The following is a 27,693-nucleotide window of genomic DNA, read 5'->3' as shown; positions in this document are numbered from 1 at the left end:
TGTTTTGTGACAGTAAGTATAAACTTTTCATACCCCGTTGTGCTGCGGATCCCGACCGCGGCGGTCCCGGCTCCCGCGTCCCGGTCCTCCCCCCCGCGCCGGTCCCGCTCACACACACGCGCATGTCGGGGATCTGGTACCGGGGTTTGTATCCGACAGGAGCTCCACTCCGCTAATTCAGCTGCGCCAGTCCAGCTGTCTCAGCCACTTGATCATCATCCCTTCATCCCATAATGACTCCGGCTGGAAACGTCTTATGCAAAGTTTTTCTTTTAAAAATCCCCATACAGTTTCTGTCCATCAGCATGGCAGGCAAGCACCACATAAATGAGAATGTGTGTTTCGCGCCGCGACACACACACGCGCATGTCGGAGATCCAGTACCGGGTTTGTAACCGACAGATTTTGCTGAAAATCTCGGAGGGTGAAGCTGATCTGACCTGGGACGTACCCCAGAAATTCCTGCTCCCAAAGCGGGCGGGAACCAGGTCGATCGGACCCCGCTTGGGGAACCAGGAAGTCGGGCTGGAGCAGCGCGCATCACTGCGGCTTTAACCGGGGAACGTGACCGGTTCCGACCGGCCGGGACCGGAGGAGCCCACATGGACTGGTAGCAGGGACTCCCGGGGAAAGACCAGCGGCATTTCAGCCGGATCTGCCCCGGGGATGCGGCGATCGGACCCCGCAAACCCACGGCAGCCGCATTCTCGGTTCCCGACATGCAAAACACACGCGCTGCAGAACACACACACAAGTGTGCTTATTTGAAAATAGAGCGGAGCAAAACTTAGTTTGATTGTATTTTATTTCACTTTACACATCAAGCAAATCCTTAAAAGTCTTCATCTTCTGTTTCCGCATTAAAAAGCTCAGTGGATGGTCTCATTGACGTCCGCAACTCACGGGGGCTTCACCCGCCCCCTTCTCTTTTTACCGTTCTCATGGTGGCCAGCCTTACATTACCGTAATTCAGGTAATAGACACGGCGCACCGTTTCATAAGGCGCCCAGCACATTTAGAAAAAAAAAAAAAAAAAAATGTATGTGCGCCTTATGGTCACAAAAATACGGTAGGCTCTTTTGAAATGTGGTCCGAAATAACCGCAACCGTCTTAACCTACTTAAGATGAAGATCAGATTTATTTATTTTTGAACAAATTAAAACAGAAAACTAGTTAATTCCAAAGGGGTTCACATCTTCTCTCCACTGTTCTGTGCAAAATATATTTTTTGTGTCTCTCTGAATACATTGGGTCATTTTATTTATATTTTAGAATATTCTTTAATTGTATGAAACCTTTTTTATCGTTTATTGTTTTGATTCAGAGGGGAGTGCAGACGTCTCTGAAAGGGATGTATCAAATATCCGACATCAGGCAGGAAGAGGTTATAAACCCGGTCTTAAATAAATCAGCATACTCATCCCGTTTGTTACTGCACTGATACACCTGTGACACCTGAAACACCACTTGGGTTCCAATCACACTTCACTGTGAGAAACAAGAAGATAATGAGAAACCCTGAAACAAATGTAGTATCTACAAGAGTTTATTGGTTGAACATATTTTACAAAACCATGTCTGTTATAATCGGTCAGTGTCATCATTATACTTTAAAACAATAGTAAAAATAAAAGTAAAAGGTTTTTTTTAAAGATTAAAAAAATTAAAATACTCTGGTAAAAGAAACCATGCATGCACAATAAGAGCATGCACAATGAACATATCGCTGAAATTGAGTACAAAGTACAATAAAATACAACCGATTTAATCAGTGGCATTTTTCTTTTGAGATCAAGTAAAGCAAAAAAAAAATCAATTTGTGATCTGAATTCATAAAGAAATACGAAAGCTGCTAAACCAGATATACTATGAATAGAAAGCCATATATCTTACCTGATCTCTCTTTTTAGCACAAAGAACCAAAACATCACTGAAGTCACTGCATCAATATGCCACCTTCCTTTGTAAAATGGGTTATACATATAAACTGACTTTGCCTTTCAATCACAAACTTCCTGCTATGTCCTTCACTAGTATGTTTCCTGTCACCAGCTGACCGGAAATGTGGTGCTGACAAGAGTGCAGTTAGCTGCAACAACAGATAATATAAAATTCCTTCAAGAAAGTTCCACAGGTCTCTATCCTGCACATGAAAGCACATACTACATACTGCTCATTCAGTGTAGGGCTGCAACGATTCGTCGACGTTGTCGACAAGAATAAAAAATGTAAAATTGTCGACAATGAATTCCATTGTCGACAATTGTCGCCAGACGTGTTTTTCCAACGGAGTGAGGCGTCTGACTTCAGTACAATCTCTGCAGAGAGTCGCGCATGCGCGATAGCGTCTCTGCCGAGCGGTGGCGGGTAAAACAAAATGATGGCGTCCTGTACCGCATCTGCGCGTAACAAAACGAATACGGCGAATAAAAATATGACTTGCTGGGCTTGCAAAGCCGACCTGCTTTTCACCGGAGCACGTCGGTAATGCACGAGCATTTGAAGAGAAAGCACGTCAGAGTGTTGAACGAAACGGACTCGCCTTGGTAAGATATTAAGCCTATTTTCATTTGTTATATTAATTTGTTTCCTTCGTTAACTTTGTTTATTTTAAGTTATTTATTAGTGTTATTTGAGCCACTCACAGTCTGCTCTCGTTGCTATAACCTCAATCATAATTGATTCAGCGCGAAAGGTGAAATAGCTTGTGTGATGATGACAATGATGGATTTGCATCTAACTTTCAGTCAGGGGCCTATGAACTGTCCATCAAGCTCCACAATGATCATGTTAACATTAAATCAGATAGATTTGTCTGGACATTTCTCTTGCGGGACGGGAGAAGACACTAAATCAATGCATGGGTGATTATCTGAATTCGGTGCCCTTTGGGTTGTCTTGGTTTTGAAAAGAAATACTACAAATAATCATATTTCTGAACATTGCATCTGATAAAGGACTATCTGAACCTTTGAGAAATTACCTCTGTCCACCTCAGACTTGAAATCCCAAACATTATTAGCAAATTATTTGTCACCCGAGTTGTTTTCAATTCAACCCTCTAACGGTCAACTCGATATCTGTGTGAATACTAAAGTAAAACATGTTCAAAATAATTATTGCAGAATATTGGTAATTATCTGTCCCTTGTTTAGAATAACTCATTGTGAGTAGATTTTGTTTTATTTTTAATATTAATAGTTTGACTGAGAAGTAGGATTTGACAACTTCATGTAAAAACAGTGTTTGTATTTCAGAAAAATATGCATCAACAGTAAGAAATGGTTTGGCTCCCATATATTTTCTTGGTGTCCCTTACATTCTATATACAATCCAGAAACAATTGATTTAATATTTATGTTTTATTATACAAAAGAATTATAAAATGTATGAAATAACAGGGTTGAACTCACTGTAACAGGGTTGAATAGGATAACAGGGTTGAAGGGACATTGAATATTTCCATAGGGTCTACAGATTAATACACCTATGAGGGAACAATTGAGGGAACAAACACATCAATTAAATGAACAGTATTCAAAATAACAACATGTCCAAGTGTCCTCTTAAAAAACACCATAGAATGCTATAAATGCATTGTTAAAAAATAACATCTGAACATGACTCAAAAACAATATTGAAGGCTATAAATGGATTGCTTAAAAACAATATCTGAACATGTCTACTTGGGAAAACAATATCAAAAGCATGAATTCAAGTAGATTGAATTGATTTTTGAAAGAAAGTCCAAAATTATGAGGATAGATATTTGTTGCAAGAAGACTGCTACTACATAGGCTACACAGTATAGCCTAATTGCTAAGGTCCCTTAATCAAATTGCTGTGTGGGCAGGCCCCAGGCAACCACAGAGCTGAAGAACTCTTTTAGTTCTCAGACAGTCTGTCCCAAATCTCTTTCAGAACTTCCATGTGACGTGCATCACGTACTGTCACAGGCTGAGGCGGTGGGATAAGCTCGAGCAGGTCACCAAATGGGTACCACAGCACATCTTCTAGTCGAGGCCAGAAGAATCTGTTTTTGGTTATTCCGGCATGGTGCATGCATCGGACCTGGACGTCTGTGGCAATGATGATTCCTGGGTATGTGGAGGGGTCAGATCAGCTGGCTCTCTGTTTTTTATCTCTGCTCTCCTTTTCTGCCTCTCTTTAGCCTTCCGCCATGCCTTCCGTTTGCTTCTTTTCGCCCTCTCACTCAGGTCATCAATGAATTTCTTTTTTCCTGCCTCTACATCTTTCTTCCACCTGATACGCTCTTTCCTGAGGTATTCCTCCCTCCTGTTTGGACTGGCATTTCTTCTCGCCCTGTACTCCCTTTGCCTCTCTGCATTAGATTTTGGCATATCTGAAAATCATGGCCATTAAACAATGTTAAGAAAAAGAAGCAGTCATGATAAAGTAGTCAATGGGCCAGTTCACAATTTTTGACGTTAGGCTGAAATGCTCACATCCCTAGCATGTATCAGAAGCATAGAAACAACAACTGCCGATCCCTGCAGTATTGAGCTGGGTCAAGATTTACATCCGACCAGTTATCAGTATCTACTTCAGGTCTGTCCATATTTTCAATATAATGGAAGTAATAGGGATAAACTGAAACGTAGAAATTAGGCTTGATGTAAAAATTATGAACTACCCCTTCAATACAACATATCATGTACATACTATGATGTAATTACATAGTTGTGGTGATTAATCATGTAATTACATTACTATTTACATGATATACATAGTATTTACATAGACATGAGAATGCATTTAATTATTTACATATCACACACAATACATGTTTCACACTGTCCACATAAAACTCAAACTGAATGGACATAAGAACTGTCCTACTTTCAACCCTGTAACAATGATTCAACCCTGTAACAGTGCTCTTTGTTACAGGGTTGAATGTTACGGGGTTGAAGTTTTTAGCTTCAACTAGCCTTCTTGTCCATATTTAGCTAGCATGGAGCACCACTTGGCATTAGAAAGCCATGAAATTAACATATATTTCCAACACTATTGTTTGCTTTTCCCTCACAAATAGTATCTGTCATTTATTTGTGTAACAGTGTTGAATGGTTGAGCTCAACATACTCAATCTGACATTAAAAACAATCAAATATAGGCAGAAAAGTATGCTAACACTTACCTCTCTGTACAGTGTCACCTTGAAAAGACTTGAGTGATTTCACTTCATCTTTCACATTCTGATTCAGGCAGACGATATAGGATTATATTATCAGGAAAAACTCAGGGTGAAATGCAATTTTTAGTTGTTTTATATTCAATGAAAAAGTAACATTGGTCAATGGGGACATGCACATTTGGCTGTCATCTGTTCCTGAGCAATCCATAAAAATTTCAATTTTTTTGGTTACTCTAATTGAAGAAATGACAGATAAACGTGTGGGACATAAAAGGCACCGAATTCAGATAATCACCCGCATCTCTATTATTGTGCAGCATAAATTCTCAGAGTTTTGCGGGAGCAGGATGAAGAAAACAGTCCCGCTATATCAATTCAATTCAATTCAATTTTATTTATATAGCGTCTAATACAACAAAAGTTGTCTCTAGACGCTTTCCAGAGACCAGAACTTAAACCCCCGAGCAATTATGGCAGGTAAAAACTCCCCTAGTGGGAGTTTTTACTATCAGGGCTCTAGTGCCATCTTTCTTGTGTTTATTATCATTTGCCACATAATTAAAGCAACCTCATACTACATTTTTAAAAAATGACTAATTATCCGATTAGTCGACTAATCGTTTCAATAGTCGGTGACTAGTCGACTATTAAAATAGTGGTTAGTTTCAGCCCTAATTCAGTGTGTATGAAGTGTGTACTGCATACTGGCATGCAGAAAGCTGTAACTTTGCCGCCATAAGAACTATGCAATGACAGAAAATGAAGCAAGTCACATGACCCCTCTGACCTGGATCCCCTGTAGTGACCCATAGCATTATGGGATATAGCATGCAAGCACACTGAAAATGTAGGAAAGTAGGAAACCATTTGGGAACTTCTTGCATACTGGGGACTGTACAATTTTTCCACAGTACTGCATATCATGTACTATATTTTGCCATATTGGGGCGGCAGTAGCTCAGGTGGTTGAGCGGGTCGTCCAAAGATCGGAAGGCCGGCGGTTCGAATCCCGCTCCGTCCCAGTTTGCTGTCGTAGTGTCCTTGGGCAAGACACCTTACCCACCTTGCTCCGTGTGAATGTGTCTGAATGTGTATGAATGTTGGTGGTGGTCAGAGGGGCCGTTTGGCGCGATATGGCAGCCACGCTTCCATCAGTCTGCCCCAGGGCAGCTGTGGCTACAAATGTAGCAGCCGTGGCTTCAAACGTAGCAGCTGTGGCTACAAACGTAGCTACCACCACCAGTGAGAATGTGTATGAATGAATAATGATCTCTGTAAAGCTCTGGGTGCCTTGAAGGGCGCTATATAAAACCAAGTCATTATTATATTTAGGTAAAAACAGTATTCAATAGTACTATAGTATTGTACAGTGATTTCTCACTTATGTGAATTCTCATGTGCTGAAACAAATTTTTGAGATCTTTCTTACATGTTTTTTAAAATAAATCATTTCTCATCAGTGTGAATTTTCATATGGACGTACAAACTCCAGCTTTTACTGAAACTTTTACTACAAATCTTACACTGGAATGGCTTCTCGCCCGTGTGAGTCGTCACGTGGTTCAACAAATGACACTTTCTGGTGAAACTTTTCTCACACATTTTGCAGGAAAAGGGTTTTTCTCCCGTGTGAATCCTCATGTGGACGTTCAGACTGCTCCTCTGGGTGAAACTCTTCCCACACATCTTACACAGGTACGGCCTCTCGCCGGTGTGAGTTATCATGTGCTCCAGCAGATTACTGCTGCTGGTGAAGCTTTTACCGCAGGTTTCGCAGGGATACGGTTTCTCGCCCGTGTGAGTCCTCATGTGTCGTAACAAGTTACTGTTGTGAGGGAAAGATTTGCCACATATTATGCAAGGATGCATCCTCTCACCTGTGTGGCTTCTCATGTGTCGCGACAAACTGCTATCGTGAGGGAAACTTTTACCGCAGATGTCACAAGGAAACACCTCCCCTGTGTGGACTGCTGTGTGCTTTTTGAGTACGGATGCAAAAAAGAATCCTTCCCCACAGGTTGTACAAAAGTGTCGCTTCTCATCTGTGTGTGTTCTCATGTGCGCCAACAGATTAAAATTGTACCTGAATGATTTCTTACATATTTTACATGTAAACGGTTTCTCACCTGTGTGGATTCGGTAATGTCGCTTCATTTCTGAGATATGTTTAAATGTTCTTTCACAAACTTCACATTTAACAGATGAGTCCCCTGCGTCAGGGCTACACTGAATGTCACCGGTCACTTTCTTATGGTGACTTCTGTGACATTTCTTCTTTGGCGTCATCTCAGTGTTTTCTGATGTTTGAAGGTCTTCATGTCCGCTTGCGTCCTGATCTGGGTTCTCAGCTTCAGTGGAGATCTCAGAGAGGAGCTGAGAATTGAGATAAGGTTCTGGTTCACTGTGGTCACTTTCCTCATAAACTGGAGTCACCATGAAGGTGTCGATTTCCTCCTTCAGTACAAAGTCCTCCTGCTCTTCTTTAATCTGTGGAGGTTCTGGTTCCACCTGGTCCAGACTGGAGGTCTCCTCTCGGTTACAGCTCTGGTCAGTCAGATCTTCCTCCTCCTTACACAGGGAATGCTGCAGGACATCTAAAAAGGGAACAAAAATTAAGTTTTATTCATATCCATGAAAAATGGGGCATTGTTATTATCTTTGCTTGGAATGCTGAGTTTTGTTCAGTTTCAGATAAAGATGTTCCAATACTATTTTTTCTTTCCAATATCTGATCAATATCGAGAAATGATTCAATGCGAGTGTTATTTTTCTTTTTTACAATACAAGCAATTATTCATCATTCTTGAAATGTACATTAAATAAAGTATTTAAAATATATTTATTTATTTATTACTTCGCTGGTGATTAGTTAATACAAAACATATAACCAGTTGTGACAAATGGCAGAACATAAAAACACGAATGAATAAAAACAAAACAAATAAAGAGCTGGAGGGGCTTAAAGGGAAAGTTCACTTTTTTACAATCTGGACCTTATTTCTGTAATTTTTTATGGTCGTATACTCACCCAGGCAAGTTTGGTGTCATTTGGAGTCCTTCGGAAGATATTAGGAGTTTTGTGCAAGTCGCTTCTCCATATAATGGTAGCGCATGGGGGCACAGCGGGACACAGACGATGCAGCGTCTAAACAACACATGATTGCCGCGAAACTCGTTCATTTCTTTTATGAATCACTAGATCTGCCCTGTGCGCGCACTCTGTCCTCCGTTCAGTGAGCTCTTCAGCCGTATACTCTGGTTTAAAACGGTAAGGACGTCCATCATATTCAAAGTCGTCGTCCACAACCTCAGAATTTGACAAATATTCAGACATGTTTCAAATAACTAACAGTAAACTAACAGTAGCGAACTCCAGCTGTACACGGAGCTGTGTCTGGGATGCGCGCACAGAGATGACGTCATGAGTTCAGAGGTCTTGTTTACAAACTGATTTATTTGTTACACACACGATGTAGACAACAGGTCCTGGAAGATGCACAGAAGCAGATCTAGTGATTCATAAAAGAAATGAACGAGTTTCGCGGCAATCATGTGTTATTTAGACGCTGCATCGTCTGTGTCCGCTGTGCCCACATGCACTACCATTATATGGAGAAGCGGCTCGCACAAAATTCCTAATATCTTCCGAAGGACTCCAAATGACACCAAACTTGCATGGGTGAGTATACGACCATAAAAAATGCCAGAAATAAGGTCCAGGTTGTAAAAAACGGAACTTTCCCTTTAAGCCTGATTTAAGTTTCTGCGTTAAACCAACGCAGAGCCTACGCCGTTGCCGTGACGTCGTCGTGAACCCTTCGGACTTCTCTGTCACTCCATTTCTCCGCAATAACCCCCCAGAGCACTAGCTGATACTTTGTTTAGCTTCCGGGTTTTCCGGTCACAGTGAATCAAAGAGATTTTTGTGCAAAAAACCAAAACAACCCCCCCAAAAGAAAAAAACAACACACACACACACACACACACACACACACACACACACACACACACACACACACACACACACACACACACACACACACACACACACACACACACACACACACACACACACACACACACACACACACACACACACACACACACACACACACACACACACACACACAAAGAAAAGAGCGCTGAAAGTTCACGACTGCTTCACGAACCGGAACTGTGTTGCCACCAAGCAAACCAATCACAGCCCTCTTGGTCTGCGTTGGGTCTGCGTCGCCTCGGCGCTAGGGGTGGGTAAAAATATCGAAAAATCGATGCATCGCAATTACCCCTGCCCTAATTCAATATGGATTAAGCAAAGCCTCTGAATGGAGTCACCTCCTGGCCAGTGGGGGCGCTGTGCGCAACATTTTCTTATGATTCGCGTTTTGTGGACGGTGGCTGCACGCGACCAAACAATAAAATGACGATGGCAAGCAGAAAATCTTTCAGATCAGATATTTGGATTCATTTTGAATTCCCATTTAAAGAAGGAACACGAGAAACGGACAAAAGTAGGGTGGTGTGTAAAGCCCCTTTCACATAGAGGGCGCAAAGCGCAGACCGCCGCCGGTGATCCCATTCATGTATGTGCTACCGCGACGCAAGAGCGGACCGCTCTGCCGCCGAGCGAGAGGGCGCCTGCCGCAGCGTTTGTGCCGTGCCTGCCTGCCCGAATTGAACATTTTTTAATTACACCGTGCCGCGTTGTGACGACATCTCGGTGCGTCCAACAGGAGAGAAGGTGGTGGAGGCTCTGCGCCGAGTCAGTACTGTAGTACAAAAGTTTAAAAAACACATGACAGTTCTGTGTCAACATGATCCGCAGGTTTGTTGTGTTGCTGCGCCGAACAGTCATGTGTTTTTTTTTTTTAATTTTAACTTTTGTACTACAGTACAAATGCACAAGTGAGCCATTATGGTGCTGCTAAGTTTAATTCCTCAGTTCATTTCTATGTGAAGTAACATGCCACGTGTTATAGGCATGAAAATAAAAATAATTAAAAATTGCCAACAGGTATTTGTGTATTTCTACGTCGAATCGAAAGCTAAAGAATCTAAATAAAATCGAATCGTGAGGTTCTTAACAATACCCAGCCCTACTCGACGCGTAGTTACATTTTTTGGGAGGTGCACGTCAGGCTACGGCGTAGGCTACGGAGAGACTCCCGCGTAGCCGCGTACCCTACGGCGTAGGTTTAACGCAAAACCATAATTCAGCCCTTACTCGACAGACACCTTTGTACAAACACAGTGGTGTACAGTAATCCCTGGTTTTTCGCGTTCCAAAAAGAACCCGTGATAGGTGAAATCCGCGAAGTAGCAACCTTTTTTTTTTCTTACAATTATTATACAAGGCTTCAAATTGCGGAGATCAGCCCCTCCCCACCGCGGCCCGATTAATTGGATCTGAACGGGAGAAAATGAAAAATGATTATGGAAAAAAAATACAATAAGTACAGTAGGACAAATTGTGACTGGCGCGTATTTCACAGCTCTTCTGATGTTGCTGCATCCTGACTCGCTCTGTAGCGTCTTTTTCTTCTAAAGCCCCGGTGCTGGGATGTTTTTTCCAGAGAAGTTATGGTTATGGGTCGTTGTTGTCGCTCTTTTTTCTTCTGGGCAAAAGATTCTTATAAACCGACATGCCACCATGGATTATATCTGAGAACTGTAATGACCGATTCATCAAAGGCTCCCGTTCTTCAGCTGCTCAGAGCTTAAATATGGAACTCAACGGCTGCTCGGTGGCGCAGTGGGTTAAGCAGCGGCTCATATATTGAGGACACAGTCCTCCTGCGGTCACAGGTTCGAATCCCGGCCTGTGTGCTGTGACTCTGTAAATAAATACGTAATCTTTTGGATCAATAATTGAGTCTGACAATTTTTATTTTACCAGTTAACAAAACCACAAAAAAACAACCTGAGCTCACAAAATCTGTGAAATACCTACGACTTCTTACCAATACCCGAGCATAATAATTATACTACTACTAATAATAATAATAATAATAATAATAATAATACATTTTTTGATTAATTATTCATTATATATCAGACTCAACCTCCAGAAATTCATTAATAATTTTATAATTTATATTAATATTAATATTTATAATAATAAATTCACCTGTAGGACAGTCCAGTGCCTATAGCCAACCAGAGAGACGTTATCCCTGGCACTGCCCCTTCTCAACCTTTCCCCGACCCTGCACCTAACCTGGGGCTTGCTGATTGGGCCGGAGCTTCAGGAGCTGCATGCTGGCCTGCGGTCCCCACCCCCGGTCATCCCGTTGCTGCTTCCACCTGCCTGCTGTGCTGCTGACGTCCCCGACTCCCCCAGTCTGGCCCTCGGCAGGAGGGTCCCCCCTTATGATCCAGGTCCTGGTCCAGGTTTCTTCCCCCCTTATGATCCAGGTCCTGGTCCAGGTTTCTTTCCTCCTAAAGGGGAGTTTTTCTTGCCACTGTTTGGCTTAAGGCTTTTCTCACCACTATGGGAGTTTTTACCTGCCATTGTTTATGTAATAATTGCTCTGGGGTTTATGTTCTGGGTCTCTGGAAAGCGTCTGGAGACAACTTTTGGTGTATTAGACGCTATATAAATAAAATTTAATTGAATCAAACCTTAATGACAACATAAGTAATGTGAATGTCTTTCAACCATCTTTTAACATAACATCAAATATTTGAAGGGATGGCACTCCACTGTTTTGTTGCTGCAATTGAGAAAGCAGTTTGATTTAGGGGTGGGGAGCTAAACTGTGCAGTATCTTATAAAGTTAACAAACTTTGGCATAAACAAAACAAAAGTCCAAAGCTCAAAAAGTTGTATTTTTCTACAATACTGCAATAGTGGTATGAGTTCGGCTCTTTGTCCAGCGCTTTAAAAGCTGAGGAAACTATTGTTAGTAAAACCAGGTTGCCAGATCGTGTTCCCGTTTTTCACGTATAGCTCGTCTATTAGCATATTGTAGCAGTGCGGTCAATTCAATTCAATTCAATTTTATTTATATAGCGTCTAATACAACAGAGTTGTCTCTAGACGCTTTCCAGAGACCCATACCCAGAACATGACCCCCGAGCAGTTATTACATAAACAATGGCAGGTAAAAACTCCCCTAGTGGGAGAAAAACCTTAAGCCAAACAGTGGCAAGGAAAAACTCCCCTTTAGGAGGGAAGAAACCTTGAGCAGGACCAGGCTCATAAGGGGGGACCCTCCTGCCGAGGGCCAGACTGGTGGGTCAGGGACGGCAACAGCACAGCAGGCAGGTGGAAGCAGCAACGGGATGACCAGGGGTGGGGACCGCAGGCCAGCACGCAGCTCCCGAAGCTCCGGCCCAATCAGCAAGTCCCAGGTTGGGGTGCAGGGTCAGGGAAAGACTTGTGCTCCGTAATGCAAGCTACAAGCCACCCACGACCACCTGCAGAGAGAGAAAAGGGAGGAGAAGGGGGGCCAGCAACGGGATGACCAGGGGTGGGGACCGCAGGCCAGCACGCAGCTCCCGAAGCTCCGGCCCAATCAGCAAGTCCCAGGTTGGGGTGCAGGGTCAGGGAAAGACTTGTGCTCCGTAATGCAAGCTACAAGCCCCCCACGACCAACTGCAGAGAGAGAAAAGGGAGGAGAAGGGGGGCCAGCAACGGGATGACCAGGGGTGGGGACCGCAGGCCAGCATGCAAGCTCCCGAAGCTCCGGCCCAATCAGCAAGTCCCAGGTTGGGGTGCAGGGTCAGGGAAAGACTTGTGCTCCGTAATGCAAGCTACAAGCCACCCACGACCACCTGCAGGTTCCGGTGTCCGGCAAAGGATGCTGCAACATGGACAAAAGAGAGAAAAGGGAGGAGAAGGGGGGGCCAGCACAAGAAACTACAGGAGCGACTCTGACACACTAAAGTTTACACTACCTAGAGATTTACCAACACCAGCTAGAGGTTTACTAAACACTAACTATAGGCTTTACTAAACAGAAATGTTTTAAGTTTAGTTTTAAAGGTGGAGGTGGTGTCAGCCTCCTTAACCCAGATTGGAAGTTGGTTCCATAGTAGTGGTGCCTGATAGCAGAACGCCCGCCCTCCAAATCTACATTTAGATACTCTAGGAGCTACGAGTAAACCTGCACTCTGAGAACGGAGAGCTCTGACAGGAACATAAGGCACTATCAGGTCTTGCAAATAATGCGGAGCTAAGCCGTTTTGGGCTTTATACGCAAGTAATAAAATTTTAAATTGGATTCTGAATTTTACGGGTAACCAATGGAGCGACGCTAACACTGGAGAGACGTGGTCTCTCCTGCTAATTCCTGTCAGTACTCGTGCTGCTGCATTTTGGATCAGCTGGAGCCTATTCAGCAAATTACTTGGACATCCTGCTAACAACACATTACAGTAATCTAGTCTAGAAGATACAAACGCATGAACTAGTTTTTCTGCATCACTCTGCGAGAGGATTTTCCTAATCTTTGCAATATTACGGAGATGGAAAAAGGCTATTTTACAAACCTGATTGACATATGGTTTAAACGACAAATCCTGATCGAAAATAACACCAAGGTTTCTCACAGTTGCACTGGAAGCCATCGCAACACCATCTAATCCCTTCCTAAGATGCTCTGGACCAAGAATGATAACCTCTGTTTTATCTGAATTTAGAAGCAGGAAATTTCTGGACATCCAGTCCTTGATGTCCCTAAGACATGCCTGAAGTTTAACTAACGGTTCTATTTCATCCGGCTTCATAGACAAGTAGAGCTGCGTATCATCAGCATAACAATGAAAGTGTATGCCGTGATTCTGGATTATACTTCCCAACGGCTGCATGTATAAACTGAACAAGATTGGCCCTAGCATTGAACCCTGCGGAACACCATAACAGACCCTTGACTGTTCTGAAGAAACCTCATGTACATGAACAAACTGGAACCTGTCAGATAGGTATGATTTAAACCAACATAGAGCTGTCCCTTTAATCCCAACAACATGCTCTAACCTGTGCAGTAAAATGCCATGATCTATAGTGTCAAAAGCAGCACTGAGGTCCAGTAGAACCAGTATGGACACACTAATCCCTTATCTGAGGCCATAAGGAGGTCATTCGTGACTCGAACCAGGGCTGTCTCTGTGCTATGATGCATTCTGAACCCTGACTGAAAGACTTCAAACAGATCATTTCTATACAAATAGTCACATAACTGGCTTCAAACTGCCTTTTCCAGAATTTTAGACACAAATGGAAGGTTGGAAATTGGTCTATAATTAGCTAAGGTGTCTGGGTCAAGAGAAGGTTTTTTAAGTAAAGGTTTAATTACTGCGACTTTGAAAACCTGTGGTACATATCCTAAACTTAGGGATAGGTTAATTTGGTCCAGTATTGTCGTACCAATAAGAGAAAAAATATGTTTGAATAGTTGAGTCGGGATGGGGTCTAACATGCATGTGGTTGACTTAGCTCTATTGACGAGTGAGGTCAGCTCAGGGAGGTCTATAGGATCAAAACAGTCTAGAGATAAGTCAGAGCGTAGGGAAGTCGCTAAAGCTGAAGAAACACCTACAACCGGCTGGTTGATTTCTTCTCTAATTCTCGCGATTTTACTGTTGAAGAAGCTCATAAAGTCCTCACTACTGAGAGCTGCAGGAATGCACGGCTCAACAGAGTTGTGACTCTTTGTCAGCCTGGCTACAGTGCTGAACAGAAAACGTGGGTTACTTTTGTTATCCTCTATCAACGTTGAATAATAAGCTGTTCTGGCTTTGCGAATGGCTTTTTTATATACTATTAGAATATCTTTCCATTCACGATAAGAGTCTACAGACCTACAAGAGTACCACTTCCTTTTCCATTTTACGCACGTTTTGTTTCAACATGCGGATATCTGAATTATACCAGGGAGTTAAGCTCCTGTGGCTAGAAACCCTCCTTTTCAAAGGAGCAACTTCATCTAAAGCTGAATGCAACAAATCAGCAGTGTTACTAGCAAGGAAATCAACATCTGCAGAGGTAGAACCCAGGTCACTGGCCTCGACTACATCACTATTTCGCACTGTCGTAAGATAAGCAATGCCCTCCCTAAATTTAACAATAACTTCATTAGACAAACATCTGCTAAAATAATACCTCCTATTTTGCACTTCAACATCAACAAAATTAAATTCAAACGTTATTAAGTAATGGTCGGATAAAAGGGAGTTTACAGGTGACACCAACAGACCATCAGTTTCAACACCGTAGGTGAGAACGAGATCGAGAGTATGATTAAAACAGTGCGTCGGTTTATCCACTTTTTGTGAGATACCCATTGATTCTAGAGGAGAATCGAAGGCTAATTTAAAATTATCGCTTTCAACATCCATATGAATGTTAAAATCACCCACTATGATGAATTTATCTGTGCTGATCAATAATCCAGAAAGGAAATCTGAAAATTCAGACAAAAACTCTAGATACGCACCAGCAGGGGGCCGATACACTACCACTAACACAACTGGCTTCTCTGATTTCCAGCTCGGAAATTTCAGACCAAGCATGAGGCTTTCAAATGTATTATAGTTGCACTTAGGTTCAATTTTTGTTTGGAGACCGGAGTTATAAATTGCTGCGACTCCTCCGCCTCGGCCCGTGCTTCTAGGAATGTGATGATTAAAGTAGCCGGGCGGAGTTGATTCATTCAAACTAACATACTCTTCCTCCTGTAACCATGTTTCTGTTAAGCAGAAAATATCACTCCTGCTCTCTGTAATTATATCATTTACTAACAGAGACTTAGAGCTTAATGATCGTATATTTAGTAGTCCGCATCTAATTTTTCGGTCTGTAATTGGTACCAAATGTACATTGGTTTTAATTATTACAAGGTTATCTTGGTTAACGCCTCTATAACGCTGCACCTGGTGAACTTTTGGAGGGCGGGGAACTGCAACCACTTCTATTTTGTTAGGCACCTGGCCAGAGTCGCCAATATCATGTAATCCTACAGTTTTAGAGTCGCTAATTACATAATGCAATCCTACAGTTTTGTTGGCAGGCGTTGGTCCTCGAGAAGCAGCAGAGAAGTGTGTTAAACTACAGCTCTGCATCCTGGCCTGGACCCTGCATTGTCAGGGGGAGTGTCCAATAACATTGGCCAGATTTCTAGACATAAGAGCTGCACCATCCCGGGTGGGATGAATGCCGTCCCTTCTAATCAGACCGGGCTTTCCCCAGAATGTCTCCCAGTTGTCAATAAAGTCCACGTCGTTTTCTGAACACCACTGAGACAACCAGCGGCGGAGCGAGAGCATGCGACTAAACATGTCATCGCTGGTCAGATTGGGGAGGGGACCAGAAAAACCTACGGAGTCCGACATGGTTTTGGCGTAGTTACACACCGGTCATTGACTAAGTACAGGCGGAGTGATCATAAATGCGTGAAAACCGCTGACAATAGCAAACCTGGCAACCACTCCTATTGAGTTTTCATCTCAGATTTCCAAGAAAAGTTTTAATGAAAAAAAAAAATCTGCTCTGTTTACCAGTGGCGTAGGCAGAAATATTTTTTTGGGTGGGCCAGGACAAAAATGGGTGGGCCATATTGTCCCAGAAAAAGCAGACTTTTAAAGGATGTATGTAAGAGCAATAATAAAAGAAATCATAAAATGACCCCGATATGTCAACAGACATTTAAAAATCATGTTCATTTCAAATACTTATGTCACTGACAACAGCACTCAAGCCAGGATATTCCAGTTTAAAAAGAGAAGTTGCAGCCCTCAACTGATGTTTATGTTGTCATTTTTTGTTTTGGCCTCAAGCTCCACCCTCCACCTATCTCCCAATCACAAAGTCAGTAATGTTTCGGCATCCGGGTTTCCAGCTCGGCTCTAATTATGGCAGCCAACGTTCCTGCTGCATTCTGCAGCCTACCTGGCAACCTCTGGTCGGGGGGAGGAGGGGGAGGGTACACGCCGCTCAACAATATTTTGAAAGTGACTGCAGTACCAGTTTTGGCCATTTCTTACAGGCGGCTCCTTTAAGCAGAAAACATGACAAACAGACAGATTAAACGGGACCTATTATGAAAAACAGGTTTTTTCTGGCTTTAACATATATATAGTGGTCTCCCCTCAGCCTGCCAACTCAGAGAAGGAGGAAAGCAACCAAATTCTGCAGTGTCTGTACAGCCGCCCGGATGAGCTGTCCAGTGTCATGTGACTTCTAAGTAGTGTCCGACCGATCAGCCTTTTTTTCGATTATTTCGATCACCGATTAGGGGGAAATCAAAAAGACCGATAGCCGATATCAGCCGATACGATTACTACCCTTTTTTACCTTTTTGGGAGAAAAACAAATTTCAATACAAGAATTCATTTAAATGAATGGTGAGCAATTTATTGCTTTAACTAGAACATTCTTAATACAAAAAGAGTCGCGTAACAACCGCACGGATGAGCTCATGGCGCAAACAGGCCGAGTTTGGAAAAGTTAAAGCGAGCGGCGGTGCCGGACAGCAGCGCCGACACCTGCAGCTGGTCGGGGGCCAATGATAATGCACACACGACAGCACGTGACTGACATGTGTAACAGGGAGGGTGCGCTTGTTTTATGTCTCAGAGAAGGAGAGACGAGACGAGAGAGCGAGAAAAGCCTGTAATTTAATGGAAAAAAAAAAGTATAATAAAAAAAAAAATTCAGGCGTGGCGGCCACTGCTAAATCATCAAAAATGTAAATATAAGATATGCACTTTATGCAGCCGATTTTCTTAAAAAAAAAAAAAAAGAAATTATTTTTTTTCGATTTTTTTTGGGGGGGGGCCGATATCGATTATTAATAAAATTATCGGTCGCCCACTACTTCTAAGAGCCGTTCAGATTTGCGCATTTTCGTTACGTAAGCAAAATGTTAACCAGGCCTCGGTCTCTTCCGCTGCTGAAACCACAACCACAACTAACTGCGCCGGCCAGAGCTCCGCCATTGTTCAGAAGCGTATAAATGTATCGTGTGGCTGTTTCAACAACGAGGGACAGTAAGAAATTAGGTTTTGCATCAACACTTACCCTCATAAAAGTATCAGTATCAACAGTACGGACCCGGCAACTGCACACGAGTCAGCGGTAAGTGACGTTAATTTTTTATGTTATTTATATTTGTCTACAAGTATGATTTTTGCATGGGCTAAGTATAACTCCGGTGTTACCCCAGTGTTTCCTCTACATTCATTCAGCAGTGGCGGCCCGCCACTGCTGAATCATAGCCGCCACGCCTGAAAAAAAAATTCTATTATAATTTTTTTTTTTTTCATTCCTTCACAGCACAGCCTGTGTGATGATGAGCGCAACGGCGGGGGGAGGGGAGGGAGTGAGTGGCTGTTTGGGGGACTTAATTACTCGCGAGAGCGCGGCCTAAAGTGACATCACGTTAGGCACCAGGTCAGAGTCAGAGTCGTCGTAAGAAAAAAAAAAGGAGAAGTCGCCGTAGGAAATAAAGGCAGCGAATTACCGGAGAAAAGGTAGACTTATTAGCCAACTGAGGCGGACTGGCCATCTGTGTGATCTGGAGAATCACAGAACGGCCAGTAGTCCAGGACGGATGGCGGCCGGCCACAGTGTTAGGGCTCGGCCAGGCGGGGCTTTATACATTTATTAAATATATGAGCGTGGAGTCGGCGTGGCGAGGAGCTGCGCGGCGGACAGTGAGTCGCGCTGTGAAGCCTTGATTTATGGTTCCGCGTTAAATCGACGCAGCAACGTACGGCGTGCGCCTCGGCGTAACCTACGCCGTAGGCTCTGCGTCGTTTTAACGCGGAACCATAAATCATCCTTAAACCACCTGCAGCCCGGGAGGAGAAGTTATGGAGCGGGGCTGCGAGTTGTTCATCGGCATTGCTGGTTCGTTTTGTTAACTCTGAGCTTTGTTGCTTTGTTTGTTAGTTTGCTGGTGTTTTTTTTTTCCTCTCTGTGATTTTTAAGTTATTTGTGAAGAAGTTCTGAGTTCCCTGTGGGAGTTTTTCTGTGTTTTTCTATTAAACTACGCCTCGTTTTGGCTAAAGTTTAACCCGGTTTTATTTTTAAAATTATCTTCAAAACATAAAAAGAAATCGATAAAAAAATCAGAATTAATACAGAAATTATTGGTGCTGTAAACATGTGTCTTTTTGGAAAGGTGCACAACATAGACTTTGGTAGAATAAGAACAAAAGTGCATTTGGATGAAGGGAATGTCATCCTGACTTCCCACATGAAAAAGATTGTTGGAAACAGTTAGGCACCAAATATAATATATTGAATTTTCTCAGATGGCAAAAATAAGAACTTTATTGATCCCACATAGGAGTAATTCATGTTATATCAGCAGAACAAGGTAGTGTCGAAAAACAATATACATCCCCCCTCACAAAAATAAGAAAAATAGAGAAACATTATTTTCTCACCAACAAAACATATTTAAAATTTTCCAAGTAACAAAATAACATTTTTCGGGCAATGAAATAACATTTGAACCATCTTTCAGACAATTACATTTGTTCATGAGAAAATATGTTTCTCTGTTTTTTTTTGTGAGGGGGGAGCACACAGTCACAAGAACACCTGGAAGCATTCATGCTTATGACCACAGAGAAAGATCCTCATGTCCCTTGACAATGACAGAGTTGCAGAAAAAAGTGACCTGTTGAAGAAACTCTTTATCCCTAAACATTGAGAAAAATGGCATTGCTGGTTTGTTTTTTTAGGTTAACATTCAACCTTCATTTCTATGTGAGTATTCAAGTTAAACTGTATATTTACACCCTCATTACATAGTGATTTATCATAACTCATACAGTGTTGTGTATTTCAGATACCTGTTTTGTATTGGTTCAACCAGAGGGACTGAGTTAGAGAGTATTCAAGTTAAACTAGAATACAATGCTCTTAACACAACATCTAGTCAAATCAGTGCTATTGCTATAATTTGGATGGTATAGTATCATGAGCCACAATTAAGTATTGTGACACTCATGCCAGGCGTTATTGTTGTTGAGTTTCCACACGCCGATTGCTTTGGGCCGGGCCTAGTCAACGCCGCCACCGCCGCCGCCACCCCCCCGGGAAGCATGCCCCCACTGCTGAAAAAATTCCTAGAGGAAACACTGTACCCGTTACGTAACACCGGAGCTCTATTAGTAATACATTTTTTTCTGTTTATGGTTTCAGATCTTCCAAGCAATGCACCTGAAGTTGTTTATGTACGACACCTTCAGAAGAAATGCACGGTCCTTCCTTGAGCCAGCAATAGTGCATAAATGTTATTTTATTTTTTTTAACAATAAAGTTGCCATTTTCTGAACATTCAGTGTTGTGATTTCTTTATAGTTAACATGATTCATTTGTCTTGTAACATAAGAAATGAATTGATGAGGAATCGGAGTAAAGAACTGTTAATGTGAAGACGAGGTGACCCGTTCCCCCTTCAGGTAACTAAAGGCTGATTTATGGTTCCGCGTTAAATCGACGCAGATCCTACGGCGTAGCCTACGGCGTAGGGTACGCTTTAATAGTGTACGCAGTAGTGATGCACCGATTGTTCGGTAACCGAAATTGTTCGGCCGAAAATGGCAAAAAAACACTTTCGGTGTTTGGTGGAATAAGTGGGAAAAAAAACGAACAATTAATAACGGCGTTGTAATATAAGGAAATAGACTGGCCGCTCCGTAACTGTTGCGCACCACATAAATCGTTGGCCAACCAAAAACTAACCACATAACGCTCCCGTAATGGTTGCGCACCACATAAATCGTTGGCCAACCAAAAACTAACCACATAAGAATTTTACCTAACATTCACCAGCAGGTGGAACCAAAACAACATAAATCAATCTATTACAGGTGCGTTTAGATGACGAAATCAAAGAGCGAAGAGCGTGGAGTGAAGTGGTGCGGTGCAAACATGTCACCAGTGTAGGGCTGCAACTAACGACTATTTTAATAGTCGACTAGTCACCGACTATTGAAACGATTAGTCGACTAATCGGATAATTAGTAATTTTTTCTTAAATTTAGTATGTCGCTTTAATTATGTGGCAAATGATAATAAACACGAGAAAGATGGGTACTTCAATGAAAAATACAGGACTGTCTCAGAAAATTAAAATATTGTGATAAAGTCCTTTATTTTCTGTAATGCAAAAATGTCATACATTCTGGATTCATTACAAATCAACTGAAATATTGCAAGCCTTTTATTATTTTAATATTGCTGATCATGGCTTACAGCTTAAGAAAACTCAAATATCCTATCTCAAAAAATTTGAATATTCTGGGAATCTTAAGCTGTAAACCATAATCAGCAATATTAAAATAATAAAAGGCTTGCAATATTTCAGTTGATTTGTAATGAATCCAGAATGTATGACATTTTTGTTGTTTTAATTGCATTACAGAAAATAAAGAACTTTGTCACAATATTCTAATTTTCTGAGACAGTCCTGTAGATATTTTATTCAACTTTGCCCCTGTTCATACCAAAAATTAATAAAATGTCCTATTTAAAACCAAGGACAGGCAGTGATCAGTCAGACATAAATCCATGAATAAATAAACCTCTGCTCTGTCCATTATTTTTCATTTTTTAAGGACAGCCAAATGTGTTATATAAAAAATAAAATAAAACGTCTCATATATTTTCTCTATCAAGTGGGTGAAATGGGTTCTGGATGGCAGGACGTGCTCTGGGTTGAACTGGTGTATCATTTGTTGAAACCCGTCACCCAGACCCGACGTGCTTTCTCTTCAAATGCTCGCATTACCAACGTGCTCCCGTGATAAGCAAGGTCTGCTTTGCAAACCTTGCAAGTCATCTTTTTATTTACCGTATCGAGGCTAAAAGGCTCCAAAACTTTAGAAGTTTTGTTACATGCAGCTGCTACAGGACGGGACGCCGTCATTTCTGTTTACCCGCTACCGCTCGGCAGAGACGCTATCGCGCATGCGCGACTCTCGGCAGAGATTGTATTGAAGTGAGACGCCTCACTCCGTTGGAAAAACACGTCTGGCGACAATTGTCGACAATGGAATTCATTGTCGACAATTTTGATTATCGATTTTTGTCGACAACGTCGACGAATCGTTGCAGCCCTACACCAGTGTGGAAGTATTTTAGAGTGGCAAAGAATAATACAAGAATGGCTGTTTACAAAGAATGTTCTGCTCAAAAATCTAGAGGGGGCACATCTGCAAAGTCTTTCAGCACTACAAGTTTGATTTATCATTTGAAATGATAAAAAACCCTGAGCGCTTTAATGCAATTTTATTGTTTTAAGGCCTATGTTACAATGTTCAGTCAGTTAAGCCTAACGTAAGCTCAAAGATGGCCAAAAAATTTATTTTGCTAATTTATTTATTTTAAGTTATTGTTCTTTGCTGATATAATGTCTGCTGGAATATTTAAAAAATGGGAAATTAAAAAATGTTCAGTTTTTTATGTTCAACAAATGTTTTCTACCTTGTAATGTTGTAAAAGATTTTTTTCTTTTAAAAGCATGCCTAAATCAAATTTATTTGATTTATGCAATCGTGAAAAAATTGGCAAAATAAATGAGAAACTGCGAAGAACCATGTTCGGTATTGTTTGGTATTCGACCAATTTATTGTTTATTATTATTTTCGGTTTCGGCCACAAATTTTCATTTCGGTGCATCACTAGTAAGCAACTGGCTGCTCTTCTGCCAGAGCGAGGCTTTGTGTCCTCCCCTGCTACACGTCATTCAGGCAGCCAATCAGCACAGAGCCTCATTATCATAGCCCCGCCCCTTCAGAATCCACCAACCAATCAGCACAAAGCCTCATTATCATAGCCCCGCCCCTTCAGAATCCACCAGCCAATCAGCACAGAGCCTCGTTATCATAGCCTCGTCCCTTCAGAATCCACCAGCCAATCATCACAAAGCCTCATTATCATAGCCCCGCCCCTCAGAATCCCTCATAGAGAAGGAGGTTAGAAGCGGTAAAAATAAAGACCTAGAGGCTGAATTTCTGATTTATGTAGAAAAAACAAGCTTTTGATTGTTTTTAAGACATTCAAGGCCTGTTTAAAATATACATTAAGGCTGTGTCCCAATTGAACCCCTCGCCCTTGTTTTCTTCACTAACCCTAACTTTTGCGCGTTCCCGTGAAGGTAGTGGTGTCCCAATTCCTCTTTTCACCAAGGGGGAGGGGGCATAACGAGGGCTAGGGGCTGAGAATATCCCCTACGGATCGAGGGATTTCAGATGCTCACTTGGCGAGCGAGGGGGTATGAAAATTTCCCAGAATGCTTTTGCCGTAGGCTCTGCGTCGATTTGACTCGCCGACCGAAGGCAAACAGGCAGACTCGTCTCAGAGAAATAGAGAGAAATAATCCTGTGACTCGTCAGATTTGTTTTGGATGTTTCTGATATAATAGTCTTCAGAAACCACAAAGTAATCCAGCTGTTATCTGGGTAATTTACACACTTTCAGATAAAGTTGTCGAAAAACACGCCAGAATAAAGGGATTTATGGTTCCGCGTTACACGTTACACGTCGATTTAACGCGGACCCATAAGCTCCGGAGCCGGCAGACAGAAATCTCTAAATTTCGGAGCAAATTTCTTAACAGGCGTAGCTACAACTGTTAGATTTCATCTATTAAACCAACATCTTCCTAAATGATTTATTTCAGCCAGCGTAATTCTCAACAGAGCTGCGTCCCGGGAGAGAGTTTCTCTCCCGGGATGACGGAGCAGCTTGACCCGGCGGATACGTCTGTTTTCGGGCTGTCAGCTGAGGCTGCTCCCCGGGGGCGGCGGCTATTCTCATCTCCGAAAACGTTGGGTCAAATTTCTTAACAGGCGTTATTTGGATAAACTGAGCCCCGGTTGCGGATCTTAAGGTTACCTTTATGCCTGAAAAAATATTAAAACTTAATAAAGTGCCATATTAACAGTGCTACAGCTGAAATTAAAACGGCTTTTGGCTCTCTGCTTCCTGATCAGGTTAGGGATGAAAACGAGGGGGAGTAGGAGAATTGGGACAGGCACCTGGGCCAAGTGCCCTAGATCTCAAGTGCCCTAAAATCTCCCCCTTCTTTTTTAGGGGTTAGGGAAGAAAAGAAGGGCGAGTGGAGAAAAGAAGGGCGAATGAAGTTGAATTGGGATTGGGCCTAAATGCCATAATAGGTCCCCTTTAAAGGGAGTGTCAATTTTACTTTGTAATCTGCATTACAAATGCATTATGACAGTTAAACACAACATGCTCAACCAGCAGAGCATGAAAACCTGGCTATATAGGCCAGTAGCCTATTTGCCACTATTTTATCAGGGAATGGTATATGAGGACCCAAATGCAGGAGAGACCAGGAGGCAGGAGTTTCCCAAAAATACCGATTTATTTACTCAAACAAACAAAAAGCACTGCTAAACAGGATACAAGAACCAGAGCTTAAAACAAGAATCAAAAAACTATAAAAACCTGACTTGGAAAAACACGGAGGGAGGAAAAACACGCAGTTGCTGAATGAATATTGTGAATTCAGCATCCTCAATGTTCAATTCGGGCATATGCCGCGGGGCAAACCTTACGGCATGCGGCCTCTTGCGCGCTGCCGAGCTCGGCGGCAGAGCGGTCCACTGTTGCGCCGTGGCAGCAAATACACAATGAATGGGAAAGCCGGCAGTGGTCTGCACCGTCTCTGTGAAAGGGGCTTTAATGTGAGTGGGCCAGTGAGTAATGTGGGTGGGCCAGTGAGTAATGTGAGTGGGCCAGTGAGTAATGTGGGTGGGCCAGTGAGTAATGTGGGTGGGCCAGTGAGTAATGTGGGTGGGCCAGTGAGTAATGTGGGTGGGCCAGTGAGTAATGTGGGTGGGCCAGTGAGTAATGTGGGTGGGCCAGTGAGTAATGTGGTTGGGCCAGTGAGTAATGTGGTTGGGCCAGTGAGTAATGTGGGTGGGCCAGTGATAAATGTGGGTGGGCCAGTGCCACCCAGGCCCATTACTGGCTACGCGCCTGCTGTTTACAACCTGGAGAAAAGTTGCAATGTCCAGCAAATCAGAATGGACTTTGGAACAAATGAACATAATTAAAACTAAATATCGTTCCAGGTTCACCAATGACCACCTTCACATGTGTATGAGAACTTGACACCACACAGCCCAGATTTAAAGTTCTGGCCGGAGAAATTAGAGCTCAGTTCTCTCACTGAACGACAGAAAGTGGGGGCATAAGATTATAAGAGGGGAAGAAGGAGGAACTGTAAAACTGTTCGATTGTTAAGATGTGTTTATTCATTTATTATAAAAAATGTGTTGAGACAGTTAAAGAAAAAGGAAAATTCAAGCTGCTGGTAGATTTCATTTTATGTTTCAAATGCTACTTAATTTCATTTTTCTATTTTATTTTTTATTGCAGTCCTTAATCTAATAGGAACAGAAAGAAGAAAATATTTTTACATGTGTAGTTCAATGTACACGTGTAAAAAATGAGTGATAGAAGCTTCAAGCGGCGACGCTTTTTTTTTTTTGTTGTTTTGTTGTTTGTTGCTAAGTGCTGCACAGATACGTATATGTCATAAGTATAATATTAAGTATAATAATATTAGTATATATTATACCAAGGTCTGTGTGAATACACAATTCTGATTGGCTGGCAGGTGTAGGTTATAAGTGATAACCTACACCTAGAAAACAAGTTGCCTGATAGCTTTAATATCATTGCACTGGATCAACTGCCAGGTGGTAACAACGGCAACGGAGATTCAGAGAAGAAGAGCCGGCTACCGCAGGACAGCGACATGAGTGATTTTGTCATTTATTTTAATTTATTTGGTGAATTTAACCATTTTGATGACTGGGATGCAGAAGAGCAGAGAAAAGAAACTAGCCGAGCGGAGCTGAGCGGACTAGAATATCTCCCGTTACCAAGGAAACTGAGTTATGGCTTCTTAAAAAACTTTGTAACTTACCAGGTTCCAATGGCTGCAGACGAGAGATTAAATAGTCCACTCAGCCGCAGCTTGTTATAAAACTAATGATTTCAACTGAAAACACATTAAAGCATGAATAATTGATTTAATATTTATGTTTTTTGGTAAAGGCTGAGTTATGGTTCTGCGACGACGACGTGCCTACGCCGTGTGGTACGCGTTCACGCGTACCACACGGCGTCACTGACGGCGTCACAGACGTGCACCTCCCGAAAATTGTAACTACGCGTCGACCACACGCAGACGAGAGGGCTGTGATTGGTTCGCTTGGTAGCAACGCATTTCCGGTTTCCGGTTTGAAGCAGTCATGAACTTTCAGCACTCTTTTCTTCGTGTATGTGTGATTTTTTTTTGCACAATAGTTGTCCTTATCTCTTTGATTCACTGTGAGAAGTCCGAAGGGTTCACAACGGCGTCACGGTGACGGGGTAGGCACGGCGTCGATTTGACGCAGAACCATAATTCAGCCTTTAGTGACCGTGGTATAAGCGGGATAATGCCCTTCGAGCTGTACATAATCATAGATATATGGACTTCGCGGATGCCGGTTCACGCACCCGCGTCGTCCATATATTTCTGATAATGTACACCTCGTCGAGCATTATCCCGTACATATTAATATTATAATATTGGTATATAATAATATTATATAATGTCATCTTGTTTGGTCCGGGATAAATGGGAAAGAGCGGAGCGGGGCTGCTACTGTCTGCTGCTGTGACAGGAGTTGTTACCATGGTAACAACTCCCCCTCCCAACGACAGGAAGTGCTGTGTGTCTCTGAGTAGTACGTCCCAATTAATGCATACTACTGTATTTACTCAAAAGTGTGCCGAACTAAAGTATACTTTTTGAGAATATACTGTTAGTATGGTTGATACAAGACTTTTCATTTTTTGCGGCTTCAGACATATTCGTTTTTTGTGTTTTTGGTCCAATATGGCTCTAAAACATGTTGTGTTGCCGCCCCCTGGTCTAAATGAATGATTTGAGTTGAGAACAGCAGCAGGTCCGTGTCTAAATGATCTGTCAATCAGGTCCGTACCTGCTCCAGGTTTCCCGGTACCTGCTGCATCTCTGGGGGCTCCAGGGGCTCCAGGTTTCCCGGTGATGTCCAGCAGTCTGCGCTGACGCTCGATCTCCTCTTCGTACCGGACGATGGTTCTCTCAAACTCCGAGAATATTTCTTCAGCAGCAGCAGTTAACCGCTCGCTGATGAACTCTCTCAGAGACTCAGCTGAAGACATGGTTGCTGCAGATGCTAAAATAATGAGGTGTAAAACGGCAAAAGGAGCGTTTCACTGGCTCCTCACAACGACGAGAGCAACCGTTCCTGGCGGATGTGTACGTCCGCACGGTGTCACACTAATGACGGTCCGGCGGGGAACGCAGCTTATCTTGTTGTTCCGCTGGAAGAGCTGCAAAAGACCCCGCATTCTAAATTTATTAAATGGCCTATTTTGCCTAAAGTTAAAGAAGTACATTTTAAAATAATGAATAAGGTCTATCCTGTGGAAGAAAATAAATTAATAAATTAAATTTGAAGTCGATCAATGTTCCTTCTGCAAAAAGGATGAGTTGTACTTCAACAACAA

At 42.4% G+C, this 27,693-nt stretch overlaps 1 protein-coding gene across 2 annotated transcripts; it reads right to left on the bottom strand.

Moving 5' to 3' along the window:
- Positions 1 to 1,582: 1,582 nt before the first annotated feature.
- LOC133457029 (zinc finger protein 664-like) lies at positions 1,583 to 27,441 on the bottom strand. Of its 2 annotated transcripts, XM_061735860.1 has the most exons (3): positions 27,144 to 27,441; positions 7,286 to 7,753; positions 1,583 to 4,364 (listed from the first exon to the last, which is right to left on the bottom strand). In XM_061735860.1, exons 1-3 carry the CDS (start codon positions 27,343 to 27,345, stop codon positions 4,045 to 4,047), a joined length of 990 nt encoding a protein of 329 aa, XP_061591844.1. In that variant the 5' UTR covers positions 27,346 to 27,441; the 3' UTR covers positions 1,583 to 4,044. The 2 variants fall into 2 exon arrangements, with proteins under 2 accessions (XP_061591844.1, XP_061591835.1); XM_061735851.1 differs by having other exon boundaries at positions 4,225 to 7,753.
- Between the last annotated feature and the right edge of the window lie 252 nt (positions 27,442 to 27,693).

The sequence above is a fragment of the Cololabis saira genome, chromosome 2 (genome assembly GCF_033807715.1).
Source record: "Cololabis saira isolate AMF1-May2022 chromosome 2, fColSai1.1, whole genome shotgun sequence".
Classification (NCBI taxonomy): domain Eukaryota; kingdom Metazoa; phylum Chordata; class Actinopteri; order Beloniformes; family Belonidae; genus Cololabis; species Cololabis saira.
Note: the sequence above shows the minus strand (reverse complement) of the source record. Positions and strands in the feature narration are given on the sequence as shown.

Coding starts and splice junctions, on each gene's coding strand:
- LOC133457029 (XM_061735851.1), bottom strand. CDS start 27,345: ATGTCTTCAGCTGAGTCTCTGAGAGAGTTCATCAGCGAGCGGTTAACT. Junction 7,754..27,143: donor TACCGGGAAACCTGGAGCAG/GTACGGACCTGA, acceptor TTCCCTTTTTAG/ATGTCCTGCAGCATTCCCTG.